The 18998-nt window shown below is 32.0% G+C and overlaps 1 protein-coding gene across 1 annotated transcript; it reads right to left on the bottom strand.

Moving 5' to 3' along the window:
• Positions 1 to 427: 427 nt before the first annotated feature.
• Positions 428 to 3514, bottom strand: LOC144552057 (protein STRUBBELIG-RECEPTOR FAMILY 5-like). The gene is made up of 11 exons (XM_078300150.1): positions 3406 to 3514; positions 2813 to 2924; positions 2119 to 2251; positions 1918 to 1989; positions 1648 to 1713; positions 1494 to 1565; positions 1328 to 1399; positions 1163 to 1234; positions 1011 to 1076; positions 854 to 919; positions 428 to 762 (listed from the first exon to the last, which is right to left on the bottom strand). The coding sequence occupies exons 2-11, from the start codon at positions 2913 to 2915 to the stop codon at positions 555 to 557; spliced, it is 930 nt and encodes a 309-aa protein (XP_078156276.1). The 5' UTR covers positions 2916 to 2924; positions 3406 to 3514; the 3' UTR covers positions 428 to 554.
• Between the last annotated feature and the right edge of the window lie 15484 nt (positions 3515 to 18998).

The raw sequence follows: 18998 nt of genomic DNA, 5'->3' as shown, positions 1-18998 counted from the left end.
AGAAAAATTCAAAAACAAGACAAATAAATTTCCCTTTCCCTTTTTGGGACAAATAATCGTAATCACCTTGTGATGTGATTACGATTTGAATTTCATTACTAACCTACCCCAATTTGTTTGGGACTAAAGACTTGGTGACGTAATATCGGTTCCGGATCTCAACTCCGTTAGTGATGAATCTCGAACTCGGTTTAATGAAATTAGAAACAAAGAAATGATAAATAGCAAAAGACGAAAGTAAATCACCCTCAAAAATATATATTGATCAAAAATTCTTTCTTTTCTCTTACATAAGCTCTCCTTTTATAGGCCATAAGGAGGGATTAAATTTCAACATGGATATAAACAAACATAAATGACTACAAACATAGAAAGAAAGAAACATAAATATTTATCTAGGAAATGTAAATACTATTAATATTTCTAGAAAAGGTAAATAGTCAATCCTCAAAATATGTCCCTCTACAATAGCACCTGCACGCTTCTCAAAGCGAGTATGAACCCGGATCCAAGTCCAACAAGGGATGGTTCTCGTCACTTGGTTATTGTTGTTCTTATAGTTCTTGTAGTTCTTCTTCTTCTTGTTGTTGCTGTTGTTGTTCTTCATTGCGACCTGGTCGAATAAAGAAGCAAGCAGCATAGGTGGTTGCAAAGCTGACAAAAATAGACCTGAAAGCTGCTCCCTTCTTCGGAGATTTTATATGAGGGGGGACAGTTTGGCTTCTGTTTAGGACATATGGCTCGAACTGATTTCCATCTATCCTGACAATATGTTTAAACTACACATATTTAGACTATAATTTATGCAGATTGCAACTTACATATAATGTGTTTTAAATGGATTGAAGCAGACCTGAGTTCCGGAATGACCTCAAATTGTTTCGGAACATAACCACTGAAGTTGTTATTTTCGATATTACTATGAAAAATACACATGCTTAGTGAACAAACAAATAAATATTGAAAGAACATGAATATTTAAAAATTAAAAGATAATAGAGGCGACATACAGATTTGTTAGAGAGAGATTTGTGATGAAGTTCACCGAGCCCGTGAACTGATTATGTTGCAAGTATCTAAAAGAGAAGGGATAGGAGGAGACAATGTAAGCGGATTAATTATTATTTAATTGAAAATGTAGACTAAAAGAGAAAATACTTACAGAGAATGAAGGTTTTGTAATGAACCAAATGAACTGGGCAGATCTCCTGAGAAACAATTGAATGATATATCCCTGAAATTATGTTTTACGAAATAATAGCATTTAGATATTGAAAATGAAAATGTAAAGTCTTTATTCAATGAATATGTACTTCAAATTTCATACAATATCTCTAAACTTGTCATGCCTGTGAACGCATTGCCAACTACCTCGGACAGATTATTATAGCTCACATTTCTGAAATAAATAGAGATATAGATAAATGCATCTTAATAAAGAATCACATTCCTTCTCTTTTGATTGATACTTGTATTTATTTAATGAATCTTACAGGTATTTGAGATTCTTCAAAGAAGGCAATGACATAGGGATGTTTCCCACAAGCTTATTAGATGCCAAATTTCTACAGAGCAGTAGACTGATTAGAATATTAATTTTGGATGTGAAAATTAATCTACGAATATAACATAGAGCAAGAAGCATACATGAAAATTGCATTTGGGGGTAAATCAGAAGGTATCTCCCCTGAAATATTGTTGCAGCTCATGTCCCTGCACCATATATATAAGAAGAACATAACAAATTAAGTTTGTCACATTTTGATTTTCGTTAATTGCAACATCTTCAAAGTTTACGTATTTATAAGGAGATCATCCTTATGTTCCAAATGCGTAATGATAGTTTGCAAAACATTAAAGAATCCATATTTTTGGAATAATGTACACAAAATGAAAAATGCATGAAAATAGACTTACAGCTGAGTGAGTGAAAGCAAAGAGGAGAGCTGAGAAGTCATTGTCCCACCAAGTCCAAGCCCACTTATCTCACTGTTCGAGTTTCTCATGAAAAATGTATATTGAAACAAATCAATCAAAATATCTTAAATTGCTTATGTTGGATTTGAACTATATATATATCACTAGAGTTAAGTTAAAAGAAAGTATATTAATTATTACATGGAAGTAATAGAAGAACCAGAGCAAGAGACACCTGTCCAGTTCTGACCACATGGGTCCCCTCCAGTTGCCATCCAACCAGTTAACAGAGTTGTCTGGTTCAACAACCCATACAAATCCACCATTGTTTTTACTAAACACAGCAATTTATAAAATTAGAAGATACACAAAATACTAGTATAGTTATACCTCATGTGTATATAATCTGCTTCTTTAATTGTGAATCTACAAATCAGGCAACGGACCCTTAAATAAACGATGCAGTTAGCTAGGTATAATTGGCTAGAACTTGGATACAATATTTGTACCAAAATATAGAGATTTAAATAAAGGATATGACAATCTCACATCCTTTCTCATTAATTCACAATTTCATATATAGGTTTAAAAGTGGAAGAAGCTGCAGTCCACATGCATCTGCCTATTACAAGTCTCTAATAAAATATAAGCAATAGATTTTTTTTTTCCTTTTCTCAAATTTTCACGCCCGTAAGCTTTCATTATCGCATAATCAAATAATTACACCTGATTACACAATGCATATATTTCAGCAAACACTATTTTAAAAATTGAGTTGGATACGAGTACCCAGTATACCCGTCTTCCAATATACTACCCCCTTTTGCTAAATAATCTGCCATAACATTTTGGTTTCGATTGATATATATACACACAAATAGATATTAATTATTACCATCTAAGGGATCCGTGTAAGATGATGCACAGGAGAAGAGGAGAAGCACATTTGCATACAAGCACAGAGATAGAAGATCACTTCTTTTTCTTGTAGACATCATTCCTGGATCCTGATTTTTAAAAAAATAAAGATTGAATAAAAAATTAGTAAGAATTATCAGAAAATTTGCACTAGGTTTTCATCGAATTCTTAAAGGTAACAATTAATTAGTGTCTTACGGAAAAAGTGAGATAGATTCCCTAAAGAGACTTAGCCAAATAAGTCACAGTTGATAAAGGAAATACGGAGCAAAATAGAAACGAAACTGGATTCGGACAGTCGAGTCCTTTTCAAATCAAAATTAAGTTAATTTTCGTCAATTAACTAACAGGTTGATTAAATAGAAACGACATCAGTAGCAACTAGATTATGAGCAGCTACAATTAGGAAAAGAACAAAGAAAAACAAGAGAGATTCAAACATTCGCCTGAAACAAAAGCAATTGAACTCAAACACAAACACAGAATGATCGAGTTATTAACGCTGAACGGATCAAGATTGAAGACGTACTTCATGAAATTAGAAATAGCTAGAGAGAAAAATAATCGCACCTGTATTATTCTCGGATTTCTCTGGGAGATTGACGAAGAAATTAACCTGCTATTTCATATATACTTGTAAAGAGACGAATTCATTTCACCTGAGTTAACTCAAATTTTGATAATAGATTCGGACCGTCCGATCCGGTCCGTGCATTTCACCTCGGGCCTGATTGGCTTGGATTATGATCAGACGGAGAGTCGATGAATATTCGCTTGGTACGGAGGGGTGGAGGTGCCGTTTGGCGGTTTAGCAGAGCGGACACGTGGAGGTGAGGAGGTCCAATACGCCGAATATTGTTATTTTGTGGGCCTGCCCCGATACTCACAAATATTCGCTTGGAAGTTGGAATGGAGAGTTTATGAATTCCTATCACCTGAGGTAACATAATATTTCTGTTTAGATCTGAACCTTCCAATGATCCAATCAGAATCCGAACGAATATCAAATGAGCGTCTGCATTCCACCTCGGTCCTGATTGATCTGGATTCTGTCAGAATCTAAACTCAAAATTTGAGTTACTACAGAGAACAAATTTTGTACGGCATGGACGTACGGAGAAGGACTCGGTAAAATTCCCCGTATGAATCAGTAAAATTGTATTCATAATTTTTAAACATACGAATAAATTCAAGATATAAATATTAATTGGATAAAAATATGAATGTAAATATATTTTGAATACAAAAGTAAAATTTATTTATATTTTATAAAATCATTAGATTGATTATAAAGTAAATGTTTTGATACAAATAATTATTGTAAAACAAATGAAATTCATATTATTTATCTAATAATAAGAATGAATAATATATTTTTATAATAAAATATAAAATTATAATATACATCATTTTAATTGGATATTCATAATATTTTTAGAGCAAAACTAGTGTGTGATGTGCTCACCAAGAGGGGCCGATGAGTACACCTCCAAATGATTATCGGATTCACTTCGAACTACAAATCTAAACCGTTAAAATCTATATACATCATGAGTAATGTGTACATGCAAAAATTTTAAAGTTTTAAATTTATTTAGCACATGGTCAAAACTTTAATTTTTATAAGTTATTTTTTTAATTATTTTATGTATTAATTTTTCATCATTTTTTGACCGTTTGACCATGTATTAAATGAATTCGAAACTTTAATTTTTTTTGTATGTACATGCATCACTCACGAAGTACTTAAATTTGTAGTTCGAAATCAATCCGATAATATTTTGGACATGTGCTCACCAACTCTTCTTGGTGAGCACATCACACTCTAGTTTTGCTCTTGTTTTTAAATGGATATGAATTATTACTTGTGTCATTTTTTTAATTTAAAAATTATATTTAGATTCATATTCGCTATATAATTTGAATATCAAATAATTGGATTTTAATTTACAGATTATAACTGATGTTTTTATCATTACTCTACGTAAACTTGTTCGATAATTTATATCTCCTAGCATCTTCATTTATGAAATTAATGAGCAATTTTAAACAACGGTCAATGAGTAAAAACAAAATTAATTTCACAACTACTAGATCCATGTAATTGGTTAGCAATTATTTTGAATGTCAGGACAGCAGATTTGATTGAATGTGAAAGGGTGAAAACGAAGATAAAAGCTTTCATTTAGTGAAATCTTTCAATATTTGCAATTGCATTATATCTATGAAAGTGTCAAGTGAGATTTAAAAATGAAAATCGAGATTTTGAAAGTGCAAGTTAAAATTTTATAATTCAGTTTGCAAGCCATAATATAATATTTAAATTTAGAGAAAATTTCCGGTATAGTCATACAAACATTTGAAATAGCCAATTTTCTCATAAAATAACCATAATATCCAATATCTCCATGAAAATTTAATATTTTTATTTCTATCCCCTTTTAAATATTTAATATTTTATTTAACTATTTTATAAACTGAAATGACTAATATGCCCTTGAATTATAACTATTCCGAGGTTCTCCTCTCAAGGCCCTGGTTTTCGTTTGAACTAATCCATGGTTCTCTTCTCACATCTTTGTTCTCTAGATTTTGTGATTTTGATCTTATTTTAACTAATTAAAAGTCGGATCTTACAATTGTCGAAATTAGACTTTATCAATTTCGCCAATTTTTTCGTTTAATTTTTGGGCATGATGGAGGGAACAAATGCGGGTATAGTAACGACCCTTTCTTACTGGCACCGTACCCAATTATTAATAATTTTTTATACAATGTACTTCAGTCAGGAACATGTTAATCAGGGTGTCAACATTTTATGAAGAGTGCCTTCATTTTACTGGTTTTATAAAGAAATCAGATTTTCTTATTAATTTTGGAATTTTGGAATTTTTAACATAATCTTTGCAATAAAAGACATTCTAAAGTGTATATATTTAGTTATTATATGTGTTTATAAATTTCTAGGTTTTTATTCAATTATAACGCAATTTTAGGGTACAGTCAACTCAGCAGTTGACTTTTTTTGTTTTTTAAAGGACGAGATTCTTTAGCCTATTTTGATTAATCTTTCAATTGAAAAATTAAAAAATTAACCTAAATGCTAATGTTTAATTATGCTCTACATGCCAATTTAGTTTTGAGGCTTTATTCAAGAAAAGTCAGAAATTATGAGCTTTAATTGGCTGTTTTTGACTTTTTTCTCTACCTGATACCAGTTTGGTTTAACCCTCAATTCTTCACTGGTTTGGAGTTGTAGTGCTGGTACGTCATTGCTACACTAGTACAAAGGATAATTCATAAAGCTTTGAAATTGTAACGTTCATCATTGCTACACTGGTTAGTACGCTGCCTTCCTATTCATCAGCACAGGTACGTATCTTACACCGAATTATCACATCAGCTAGTCAAGTAACTTGAAATGGATCTTTAGCTCAAATATTTGGACAGAATCCTTGAATCTTCAGGAGGATGATGGTTCGAATCCATCAAGATCCTTACACAATACATAATTTAAATTGTGAAATTTTATAAATACATCCTCGAACTTTCTCTAGTATTAAGGAAAAATGTAGAAAAATCACATGATTTATACCAATAGATACAAGAAGGTATGTACCACCTGGTACAAGAGTTATGAAAGCGAGAAAAGCTCCAGAAAATGTTGAATGCATCATAAGTCATAAATAATCAATTTTATACTACAAGCAACAACAATTCATACTAGGCGAAAATGACCATGTACATCAAAAGATACTATTTTTTTTCTTTAGTACTAGCAGTGATACCAGTTGTGCTATTTAGCTCCTTGCAATGAATTGCATGTGTATTTGTTTTTTTGTCTTTTTTTTTGAAAAATTGAGCAATTTTCTTAGTATTTGCAGAAAATATCCATAAAACCACAACTTTATTATTGTACATTGCTAGCAGGAAAGTTACGATTGCAATCCTATTTAGCACCAAAATCAGAGAGACATAACTAAATCATTGTACATGCTAGCAGAAAAGTGTTTCATATCATTAAAAAATTATCCATGTCATCAAATATTATGATTTCATCAAAAAAATGTCCACATTAGTGACCTGACAACTTTTCTGGCAAATAGTTTCTTTCTACTATGAGCAAATGATATTATATCAATGCTAACAACCCTATTTAGCTTAAGTGGCTTTCTACTGTGTGAACTGGAGATGCTTATTAAGCAGTACTCAATTTATAAATTTTTGTAAGAAAAGAACATATGGATTGTTGAAGAATTCATATTACACATGTACGATTGAATCAATAAAATAAATAAGTGATGTTTCTATTACTCTGATTGTCAAAAAAGTAACATTATATAATCATTGGAATCTTTAAAAACTCTGATTGGAGAAAATGGTCATTACTAGTCTTTGTTCCCTCCATCTTGCCCAAAATTAAACTAATAACTAAGTGGAATCTATCAAAACTCTAAATCTAGTTTCAACAATATAGGCACTTAGACTAAAACAAACCTAAGTTTAAGCAATGCCTGATCTAAAAATCTTTATCAAAGATTAAAATCATCTTTAAAAAGAAAGTGATAATAAGGAAAATAAGGAAAATCAAAAAACTATCAGCCAAGTTTTCAATCTTCTTCCACCACAGAAGGCCGATACCTACAACCACGGTGTAAAGAAGAAAAACAATCATTACTATATCAAAAATCTGGGACCAAACCTCATTCTTCTTCTCTGGTACCGGAATTGCTGCTATTGCAGCGGCGGTTCCCAGAACCCCGGTAACACCCATTATACCTCCGAATATCCGTTCGTCTTCGGTCGGCATTAGGCTGCAAAACACAAAAAAAATTAGTTGTAAAGAGAGGGAAACAACATAAGTTTAAGCAATGCCCAACTGTACTGTGTGCAAGCTGGATTTATAATAGATTAAGGAAACCAAAATTTCAATAGTCATCAATTATTCCTAGTGCAGCTGATTAACAACCGATTAAAGTCGGAAGAATTATCTCTGGAAATTTCATCAAACAGTTGGTAGGTGGGTGAAAGGATTTCTTATTGCTTTACCAGTAAGAGGTTTCCTTGCTAAGTCAGCTGCTTTTCCACTTCTAGAGAGCTGGGTAATTAGTTTTATAAATTTCTCTGACTGCAAATCTCTGGTGGATAATGCAACTGATTCAGCTACCCAGCTAATACCGACTGGAGGGCCTTTTCAGAAATACTGCTTATTTGGAAGGAAATATGTGAAAATCAAAACTGGGCCTGTTTGCATATTCCAAGAGGTCAGAATGAAATGGCCGATGGTTTAGCAAAGCTTGGTAGACAGAAAGGGTGGGACATGACAGGGCATACCTATCCTCTCTATTTTGGGTTGTAATTTGGAAGTATCAGAAAGGAAACCAAAATTTCAACAGCCATCAGTTATTCCTAGTGCAACTGATTAACAACCGATTAAAGGTGGAAGAATTATCTCCGGAACTTTGATCAAACAGTCGGTAGGTGTGTGAAAGGATTTATTATTGCTTTACCAGTAAGAGGTTTCCTTGCTAAGTCAGCTGCTTTTCCACTTCTAGAGAGCTGGGTAATTAGTTTTATAAATTTCTCTGACTGCAAATCTCAGGTGGATAATGCAACTGGAGAGCCTTTTCAGAAATACTGCTTATTTGGAAGAAAATATGTGAAAATCAAAACTGGGCCTGTTTGCATATTCCATCAGAATGAAATGGCCGATGGATTAGCAAAGCTTGGTAGACAGAAAAGATGGGACCTGACAGGGCATACCTATCTTCTCAATTTTGAGTTGTAATTTGGAAGTACTAGAAAGGGATTTGGAATAGAATAGTGGTTTCAGATATATGATGTATTCACCTGAATGCAATTGGTTACCAATTTCAATGGAATTTTGACCTACGGGTCTTTTGAGACAAAAAAAAATTGCGTTCCTTAGAGGAGATTTATCTGATAAAAAGAATTAACAATTGAAAAAGACATTTCCTTTAGCAAACAAAGAATGAAAACAACGCCTGTATTAGCAAAGAAATTAGGAATGGGTTTGAATCGCTTGAGATTTAAGAAAGAAAGAATTAACAATTAAAAAAGACATTTCCTTTAAGAAACAAAGAATGAAAAACGCACCTGTAGTTATCTAACAGAGAGTGGTGGTTTGAATCCCTTGAGACTGAAGCAAGAAATATGACTGAACGAATTCTTATTTACTGAGTTTGAGTACGGAAGTTCATAACACCTTGCGCAACATAATATATATGTTTAGATCTGGAACGTTCAATAGAAATCTCCACGAATATTAAAGCAGCCTCCGCATTCTCGCTCGTTCCGTATTGGCCCGGATTCCAATCGGACGGTTTCAATATAAACTCAAAATTTAAGTTATTTCAGAGAATATGGACTCGTGAGATGCCGTTATGGAGAGAGAGGACACGTGGGCCTCTAATAGAGGCCGAGATCATTCTGTGGGCCATGCTGCCCCGATAATTCTAACTATTCGTTGGGTACGGACTACGGAGGGTTGATCAAGTTCATTTCACCTAAGGCAACATAATATTTCTGTTTAAATCTGGAACATTCAATCGAAATCTACACGAATATTAAAGGAGCCTTCGCATTCCCTCTCGTTACGGATTGGCCCGAATTATGATCGGAGGATCAGAATATAAACACAATATTTGAAGTTTTTCAGAGAATCTGGACTCGAGAGAGGCCCCTGCAATGGACACATGGAGGTTTAGTAGAGGCCAAGATCATGTTGTGGGCCCATGCTGCCCCGATAATTCCAAATATTCGAAAATATTCGCTGGGAGTACGGACGGTTGATGAAGTCATATCAACTAAGGCAACATAATATTTCTGTTTACATCTGGACCGTTCAATCAGTATCTGCACAAATATTAAAAGGGCGCCTGTGGATTCCCCCAGGGTCCAAATTGGCCCGGATTCTGATCAGAACGTCTGAATCTAATCTCAAAATTTGAGTTGCATGAGAGGATCCGGACAAGAATTGAATTAAATATGAATCAAAATAATCGGATACAATCATACAATAGAGTTTTAATACGAAAGTAAATTTTATTTAAATTTATTATAAAAGTAAACTTTTCTATATAAATATTTAATATATATTACAAATAAATTTAAATTTATACAATATATATAATTATAATAATGAATATTATATTTTTTAAATAAATATTTATCTTCCTAATTAAATATCCGTATTTTTTTTTAAAAGTAAACACATAATTATTTGTATCCATAATTATTTTGTAAATTCAAAATCATATTTGTATTTGTCTAATAATTTGGTGAATTATCCAAAAGAGGTAAGTGGAAAATGAGCGTTTATTATGTCAATGCAAACATGATCTTCAGGTTCCAACCGACGTGGTGCATACGACTACATATTCATTTCTCTATACTTGTTTTCATGGTGTTCGACTGTTAAAATAAAATAATGAACGGATGAAAGTGCGCATGTTACTGTTGTATTAATCCAGCTATGAAATATGATTGAGTAGAATTAGATTGCTCTTGATCTTGCTAAATTTTTAATCAGCTTATTTTCACAATCTATTGAAATAGTTCTAAATAATATTTTTTTTTTTGTCTTAAATTTGCATTTGAGATAGTTGTAAATTTGTAATTGTGCTTTGTTGTTTCTATTTGTAGAGTTTGTCTGAAATAGAGTTACTTTTCTAAAGAACTCAGTTAGAGATATTTTTCATTTATTTGTTCATTTATGAACCCAATTAATTAATTTTGATATTTTAGTTTAAATTTTAAGTTATTATAATTTTAAAAATAAAGATATTATGAAGACAAAAAATAAAAGTATTTAAACCCACTAAAATAAAATAAAAATGTTACTACCTTGTTCACTACTAATGCGTTGTTACTTCATTTTTCGATACTAAATGTTAGTATTTAATAATTGATTCACATTTCATCAACTATCGTTGATACTGTTTGCCGTATTATTATTTTTTTTATATAATTTACACTTTTTTTCTTTGACAATTAGGGCTTTTATTGTTTACATTTTTTTCTAGTTTTGTGTTCTTAAAAATGTGTTCGTACTTCTCTTTTTCCTCTTACCTTTTGTTATCATTATTCAAATTAATAAACTATTTTTTTTTATTTAATGAAACTCAATATTAGGAGAAATGTTTCTCAGGATCGAAAGTGAACGCTATTGGTACAGATCTTAGTCAAATTATATTGTAAGATTTTATCTATATCGTTTTTTCTATACACATATAAAAGATGATGATATTTAACCTTTTTAAATCAGTATCAACTATCAAGGGATTGTAAAAATATATTGATACAGATAAATTATGAATAGATTATGAACTTTGATTTTTTAACTCATTAATTCATATAGAAACAGAATGAGAGCTGATAAAAAATTAATTTACTTGCAAAGAAAATAATATAAATCACATTTAACGTGACATATAAGCTTTTAAAAAAATATTAGAAAAATAAAAAGTGGAGAAATGATGGAGGCTTAAAAAATAGAGTTATTTGAACCCTCCTCTTTAAACAAACCTCTTAAATGTATATTTAGCCATGTATGTTTTTATTGGAGCAAGAATTTTTAATGGACATCAAATCAAATTTGATAGGACGTTGGATCAAGATCGCTTAATTCTCTTTCAGATTCGTACTAAAATTAAAAATATAAACCGTCTAAGAATCTAAGAAGATCGTGCAAATCTCAATGCTAGTTCTTGTAAGCTTTCATCTCGGTAATAAAAGGACATTTTATTGTGCATTTTTAAGGAAAAATTAGAATCATGTCCGAATTTGATGTATTAAATTTTATTATGCCTTTTCTTCTTTGCATTTTTTTTTTTTGCTTCTTAGAATAAATGATTGAATTTAAAAAGCGAAGTTAACTAGAGAAATCAAGTTAAATGCACGGACTTAGAATAGTAACACGAGTTTTCATCTATTTTTAAGAGAACACAAGTTTAATTTTTAAAATAGCATCTAAAAAATGTTATAGTGTACCCGATCTTTTAAATAAAACAAATCAAAGAAATCAAGTTGAAACATTGAGTTTGATGAGAATTATCTTGAAGCATATATACCGTTCAACGTTTCCTTAAATTGAATCGAGAAAACGTATTACAGTCCCAATGAATTAATAAACTAATTAATCTTTACTTCTTTAGAAATTGAGAGAACAATTGATTAATTTCCCTTTCAGATTTCTCTCCGTGATTAATTAATCGCATTCAATAGCAACCGTCAACGCTATTTTTTTTTTTTTTGGTTTCCATTACAGCCCGTAGGCCTGTCAACGCTAATTTATGTTGTGAAAATCAATGGTTGTGATTTTTCCGCTCATTTGTCGCTTTATTGCGCAGCTACCGTAGTATCATTATAAACATCATAATAAATAATAAATAGTAAAAAAATTCAATAAAATAAAAAATTTGATCTCCAAGCACATTTTATTGTAGAGATCACATCTAACGGTTTGGATCGATGATTTGGACTTTGAAAATGTAGAAAATGATTGTGGTAACTTGTTGTAACTTGATCCCTCCTCAATTATAATAATGAATATTATATTTTTTTATAATAAATATTTATCTTCCTCACATGCAATCTTGCTAATGCATTTTTAAATCACACACACCTCTTTAGTTATCTTTCAAGTTTTCCATTAATCCATTCATTTGCCAATCCAATGGAAATCCAACCAACATTGGAAGACCGCCAACCCGCTGGAAAATCCAACCAAGAACGGGAGGCATTCTCACTAGACGGGGAATCCACCCCATGCTAAATATTGGTTGTCGCACTAGACAGGTAATCCACCCTACGCTAGATCTTGACCCGTGACAGGACCGCTTTCACCTACAGTCACGTTAATGAGGGGTCTAGTCGAACCCAGATCCAATGTATACATTTCAACATGAGTTCAACAAATGTTGGCCCATTTCCTTTAACTTATTTGTTACATTTTGTGTTTGTTTCATTTAACACTACACAATATCATGCTCAACACATCCTACTTATAAATCTCATGATCGATATGAATAATCATATTGTATCTCTAAACAAATCAAAGGGATCGTTCGATTCAATATGTACAATTCCAAAACTAAATAAATAAAATGCACACAAAATGGTAAGTAACAATTTGACAATATCCAGGAAACCCGTACCTTTTGTCGTGGATAGTTCATTGTTGCCTCTACATTACTTCTTACTTCATAACTCAGGACCTAGACCATGTAACACTATTTTTAAATTAATATTTACACATATTTCTATTTAGATAAGTCTGTTACTAAACTAATTTTGTTAAGAACATAACCCGAATATCATTCATAAGATCTAAAAAGAAATATAGTTGTTACTATAAGATAAGACAATTATAATGGAAAATTGATTTTCATAGGGAATAGAATTCAATTATTGATAAGTTTCTAGAATAGACTTCTCTATAATAAAAATAATTTTAGGATTATCAGTGAATAAATTTCTAAAGTTAAGGATGAAAAATTACTTATTGAATAAAATAATAAATGAAATTAAAAGAAACTTTGAGAATAGAAATCATTATTTCCACCGATTGCATACTGTAGCTACCGTGCTACGAAACCAACGCTCGACTCAACCTTTTAAATATGATTTAAATTTTATTCGGAGTCGCCACCCGTAATGCAACGGGAAATACACAATCTAATTTATATATGCCCATGGATAAGCTAGGTTCGTGTCTTGGTTATGAATGTGGAAGGTGTTAGGCACCACATTCACCCGATAAATTGGTCTCTACTAATTCTAGCTTTCAAAAATTTATTTCAACGATAATATATGTTACAAAATGGGATAATAAAGCTTGACAACAACAATAAAAATAAGAAAGAAGGAAGAAAAAAACAGAAATAAAGCAACTAAAAGAGAATGAAAATTAATCAAAAAAATTTCAAGCCACAATGGTCTTCATTCTCGTTATTAACACGTCATGATAATTTTTTCGATGGCTTGGATGGATGGTTTTAGTATTTTGAGAACTTGGTTAATGGAATAACATAACAAGGATTGTCACTCATGATTTTTGAGGGTCATTATGTTAGGATTTCATGAGGATATTTGTGGAAAAATTGTTTTTCTTCCTTGCTGTTCTTTTTTCTGTGGGCTGGATTATGGACGTTTTGCTCTCTTTTTGTGCTTTGGATGCTCTAACCAACCATGAAGATGAAGTGAAGATGTAAAGGGCAATTTATAGGTGGAGTTGGAGGCCATTTGAAGCTTAAAATCATGCTTAATCTGCTGCAAGAAGCCATGCCCCACAGCTGTTCCTGTTTTGAACAGATTTGACTAGAATTAGAAAAAGGCTGTGAAAACACTGAAATATAATGATTATAATGCAGGAGCAAAATCCAAACAATGCCTACAGTTACTTAGAAGGTTTTTCTTAATTTTAATGATCATTCTACACATCTTAATGATGTTTATCACCAAGAACAAGAGGAAACATAGCAGCAGGATTCTTGCTGCTGAAATTCAGAAATTTGCCTTGTTCTTTGATCAATTCCAAGAGGATAAAAAGCTGAAAATTTGCAGCAAGGATATGACTAGACCATATTGTTCGCTTCTCAGAGTGTGCTTACAAAGTCTCAGGTATAGCAAGCTATACCAGTTTAAACCTTGAATCTACTCTCGTCTAGGGTTGCAAGTGCACAACCCTATCCGTGTAGTATATTAAGGTATCGATCCTCAGGGACGGTTTAATTCGATTCTAAATCACCACTTATCCAAGCTAGGTACTAGAAGTGTGAAAAGTTGGGTTTGGTTTGTTTATACTTCCTAATTTCAAATGAAGATTCAATTAACAGTAATGAAAGCAGTTAAAGGTTTTAGTTTTGAATCAAAGATAAAAGGCGTTCCTAGGGTTTCAGGTTTCATCCCAAACTTTGCCTTCTCTGGACCTATCATGCGACTCGCATCATCTCTGATGCGACCCGTATGATGCGACTCGCATCATCTCTGATGCGGGTCGCATGGCCCTCGAGCAGAGCTGACATGTGTTCGTATCTAAGTTGATTTCTTGTGCGAGGCTTCAACCTGTGGCTCTCGCCTACTGGTATCTAACCTAAATTGATTGTCTGGTTAACTAGAGGTATCTACAACCTTTCGATAATAGAAATTTCACCTCTCGGCTACTATTGATCTTAGATCTACCTCAAATGCTCAATCACAATTACAAGATACATCAAGGCCAAATTACTAGAAGAGATGCTATAGACATCTAACAGTAGACAATCAAGAATCAATCAAGAAATCACAATCAAGCAAACAATGAATACTCAAACAACAATCACACAAGTTCAAACTTAGATCAAAACATCATTCAACTCAAAGACAAGGTTTAGAGACTACATCCTAACCCTAAGAACTAGAGATCTACTCAAGCATAGCAAAAGAAAGCATAAAAGAGAGAGAGAATAGGCAGATCATGATGAAGCTCAAAGATCCAAGGTGGATTGGAGAGGATCTTGCAATCTTCTCTTCTTCTCCAAGCGATCTTCAATCTCTCTCTTCTCTCTTGATCTTTTCTCTTTTTGTGTTCTGGAATGTAGAGGGGGAAAAAGCTCCCTCGAATTCTGGCACAGGACTTCCTTATATAGGCAACCGAGTTGACTTTGGGCTTGTCAGATTTAATTTGAACTGGGCGGCAACAGTTGATGCGACTCGCATCAGGTGGATGCGACTCGCATCAGGTGGATGCGACTCGCATCAGGTGGATGCGACTCGCATCAGGTGGATGCGACTCGCATCAGATGGTCTTCAAGAGAGAGCAGTGAGGGTCGCATCGCAGGTCGCTTTGGGCTTGGATGCGACTCGCACCAGATGAATGCGACTCGCATCAGAGCTTCCTGAAGTCTGCCAATTGCCTGATTTTGCCCAATTTCGCCTGATTCCTGCAAAGTAAGAACCAAAACTTAGCAGTACCACATTCTATGGATGTTCAATGTAAAAGGCACCCTTTGTTGGTTCAAAACATAGATTTTCGTATGGAAACAAGTCGAAATGATAGGTCTAATAATGTGATAACACATATGCATAAATGAGTTAATTTTATTGCTTTAAATCTCAATTTTTGTTGTTGAATTTGCTGCTGAAAAAAATGGTGCTGTTGCTGAATTTTTTGCTGCTGATTTTTCTAGCTGCTGGAATTTTTCCTATAGTTGAAATGAAGTCATAAAACATTCTTAATATTTGTAAATACAAGTGAATAATTTAGGATTTTAAATTTTAGGTCCCAAATGATGATTTTTTATATGTTTTTGGTGTTTTGATTTGCAATTATCTAATTTATTAGGAGCATATGATCAACAATTTCCTTCTTGTGAAATAAAATTTTTGGGCAGATGGATAGCATGTTTTACACCCACAAAATTCAGTAGGTATGTTCCCCTTCAAGGAAGATTAATTCAATTAATATCTAAGAACAACATCATGTGAAATAGGCAAAGATTGTGCTGAAATTTCAGGTGCAACTTGATCTTTTGACTTGATATGACATGAAGAGCTAGAATCTAGCTGAAAATGAGTTGCAAGTTGTTCTTTGGCTGATTTTTCCACTTGCACAAGTGATGTGAATATAAATTTTATAATCATGACTTGTTATGTTGCTACTAAATCCATTTGGAACTTTTCTGAAATTTTTTCTTTTAAGTGTAATCATGCTCAAAGCTTATGAAGATATATTTTTCTGAATTTTTGTGACATTAAAACATATTTGCTAATTCTAGAATCATTTAAGTAAAGTGACTTGTGCACTAAATACTATCATTTCCATATTAAAAAGCTTTATTTTGGGGACGAAAACATATGCTTGATATAAATGGTAATGTCTTGCAAAATAAATCATGGGTTCTAAGAATTCACATATTTAAAAAAAATATTCTGATGGTTCGTAATTCTTTTGAAAATAACACTGCTAGGATATGGTTACATATATTAAAAGACTTTTTGATTTTTTCTATATATGCTAAAAGATAAAACATGGCCTGACTTTGAATACAGAACAACATTAATCTTATACGTGAGGCAATAATATAAAACGAGTAATGAGGGTGATATTCGAAAAACAAGCACGTTGACGATATGACCTTTATTTCTTTTTACGACAAGTAATTGCTTAGAATTTTGGGCACGTGGCAATTAATATGCATAATAGTTTCACCTATGTTTCGCTAAGTGCAACCCGTTGAGACTATCAAAACAAATTAATTTGCTGATCCTTAATTATTCTTATTTTCGACATATTTAGCTTAACTTTTAGAAGAGGATGCAAGAAAGAAATATATTTTATAAAATTCTTAATCTTAGTCATGTATTATCACATTTTACCCAAGTGCTAGTATTTATCTTAGGTTTAGAAGGAAATATCGTACTACATGTTTAGATAGATTATCATAGTGAGGGTTGAATACTCGCTCCCGTCATAACAGAAAAGGTGATACTTGCTCAGAACTAGTGTTCCAGACTATCGAATATTTGTCCAGGCTTGAACAATGCATTTCACATTTTAAGCTAAGATTAGCAAATTAAATAACTAATTCATATCATAATTTTGATATCTTATCTTAATTTTGCGAGATAATATTGTTTTTTGAAATGTGTTTTTCCCACCCTATATATATATATATATTTTGGATTTTATTTTAATTTTGCCAGGTGCTACATACTACTAGAATTTATCTTAAAATCGTGGATAGGAAACTATCGATAATAATCATCATTAACGTGGATATAATTATTTTTTGAAGTATCTTTCATACTATTCTCGTGCTGAATTTTGTTCAACCAATAGTACACATCTTCAGCTCGAAACTTAGCAGTAAAAATGATGCTTAAAAAAAATTGATTGCAAAGCGTACCTCATTTTGCAAGTGCATGGAGATAACATTCTTCATTTGTCTTGAATTTTCCAACTTGCGCTTGGTGCAAGCACACATTTTTTTTTTATTGTCAAGATTACACAATTTAGGGTGTCTACACATACTAATCCAACATGACCAAAACATATAGGGAAAATTAGTTATTTGTCACTCTCAAACCTTAAAATTTGAAAAATACCATCTCAAAATTAAAAATTGGTTATTTGCCTAACTTAGTTAATTTTTAATTTTGCCACTCTAAATAATTAATAACTAAAATACCCTCCCTATTTTTCAAATCTCCAATTCTCGCCATTTTCATGATCTTTACTTATGTGATTTAAAAAGGTTGTTTTAAACATTTATACGATCTAGAAAAAAAATGATGAGTAGACATATTCTGATTTGTAGAACCTACTCAATTTATCTACCTATCGGAACTTATCAAGCATCCAAAAGATTGATTAAATTAAATTAATAAAAGTAGAAGAATTGATCTTCATGAAATAAATTAAGTTTCTTGAAATTCATTAGTGAATCTAAGGATTTCTACAAATGTAAATTTATATTATAATATTAACAAAGAAATATTTGATAATCAATTAAATTTTTATTAAAAAAATTACTTTTAACTAGTTGAACAAGCTTATTAAAATTTCAGAAATCTAACTATAACCCAATAAAACAAATATATGAAATTTTCAGAAATCTTATCAACTATATTAATGTAATAAATTATTTAATCTACTTACTAACAATAAACTAAATATAAAATTTGGATACCTTAATATTTTCAGAACTTGATTTTCTTTTGGCAAGGAAGAGATGCGGTTTGTGGTTATGAAGATTTCCCTTTTAATTGACGTCAAGAAAGCGGAGAGAGAGTGATACGTCAGGGGTTTAGTATCAAATTAGAGATTTAGTTTAATTAAACTCAAATATATGGGGATAATGGGGTACGGTTATGTGATACCAACAGTGAGAGGTTTTTGATTTATAAGGGGACGGGGTTATCAAGGGGATGCGTACATGTAAGAGAGAAGAGATTCAGTTTTTTTTTTTTCAAAAATAAAGGGGAAATGATTTAAACACAGAGGGATGCAAGATTGAACTGGAGATCAACCGGTTTTGAGCAAAGAGTTGGTTATATGTTTTTATTAATATTTTTTTTGTTGGTTTATTTCAGAGGTTGCCATATTAAATTTTGGATAATTACTATATTACTCGTGGCTGTTGAATCAATTGGTTATATTG

Source organism: Carex rostrata, chromosome 3, assembly GCF_964058835.1.
Source record: "Carex rostrata chromosome 3, lpCarRost1.2, whole genome shotgun sequence".
Lineage (NCBI taxonomy): Eukaryota > Viridiplantae > Streptophyta > Magnoliopsida > Poales > Cyperaceae > Carex > Carex rostrata.
The sequence above is the reverse complement of the archived record's forward strand: the minus strand, read 5'-3'. Positions and strand labels throughout refer to the sequence as shown.

Excerpts from the sequence above, each read along its gene's own strand:
- LOC144552057 (XM_078300150.1), bottom strand. The coding sequence starts at position 2,915 with ATGATGTCTACAAGAAAAAGAAGTGATCTTCTATCTCTGTGCTTGTAT. Across the intron at positions 1,990-2,118 it reads GGTTCTTCTATTACTTCCAT|TGAGATAAGTGGGCTTGGAC; the intron begins GTAATAATTAAT and ends AAACTCGAACAG. Across the intron at positions 1,566-1,647 it reads CCCCCAAATGCAATTTTCAT|AAATTTGGCATCTAATAAGC; the intron begins GTATGCTTCTTG and ends ACTGCTCTGTAG.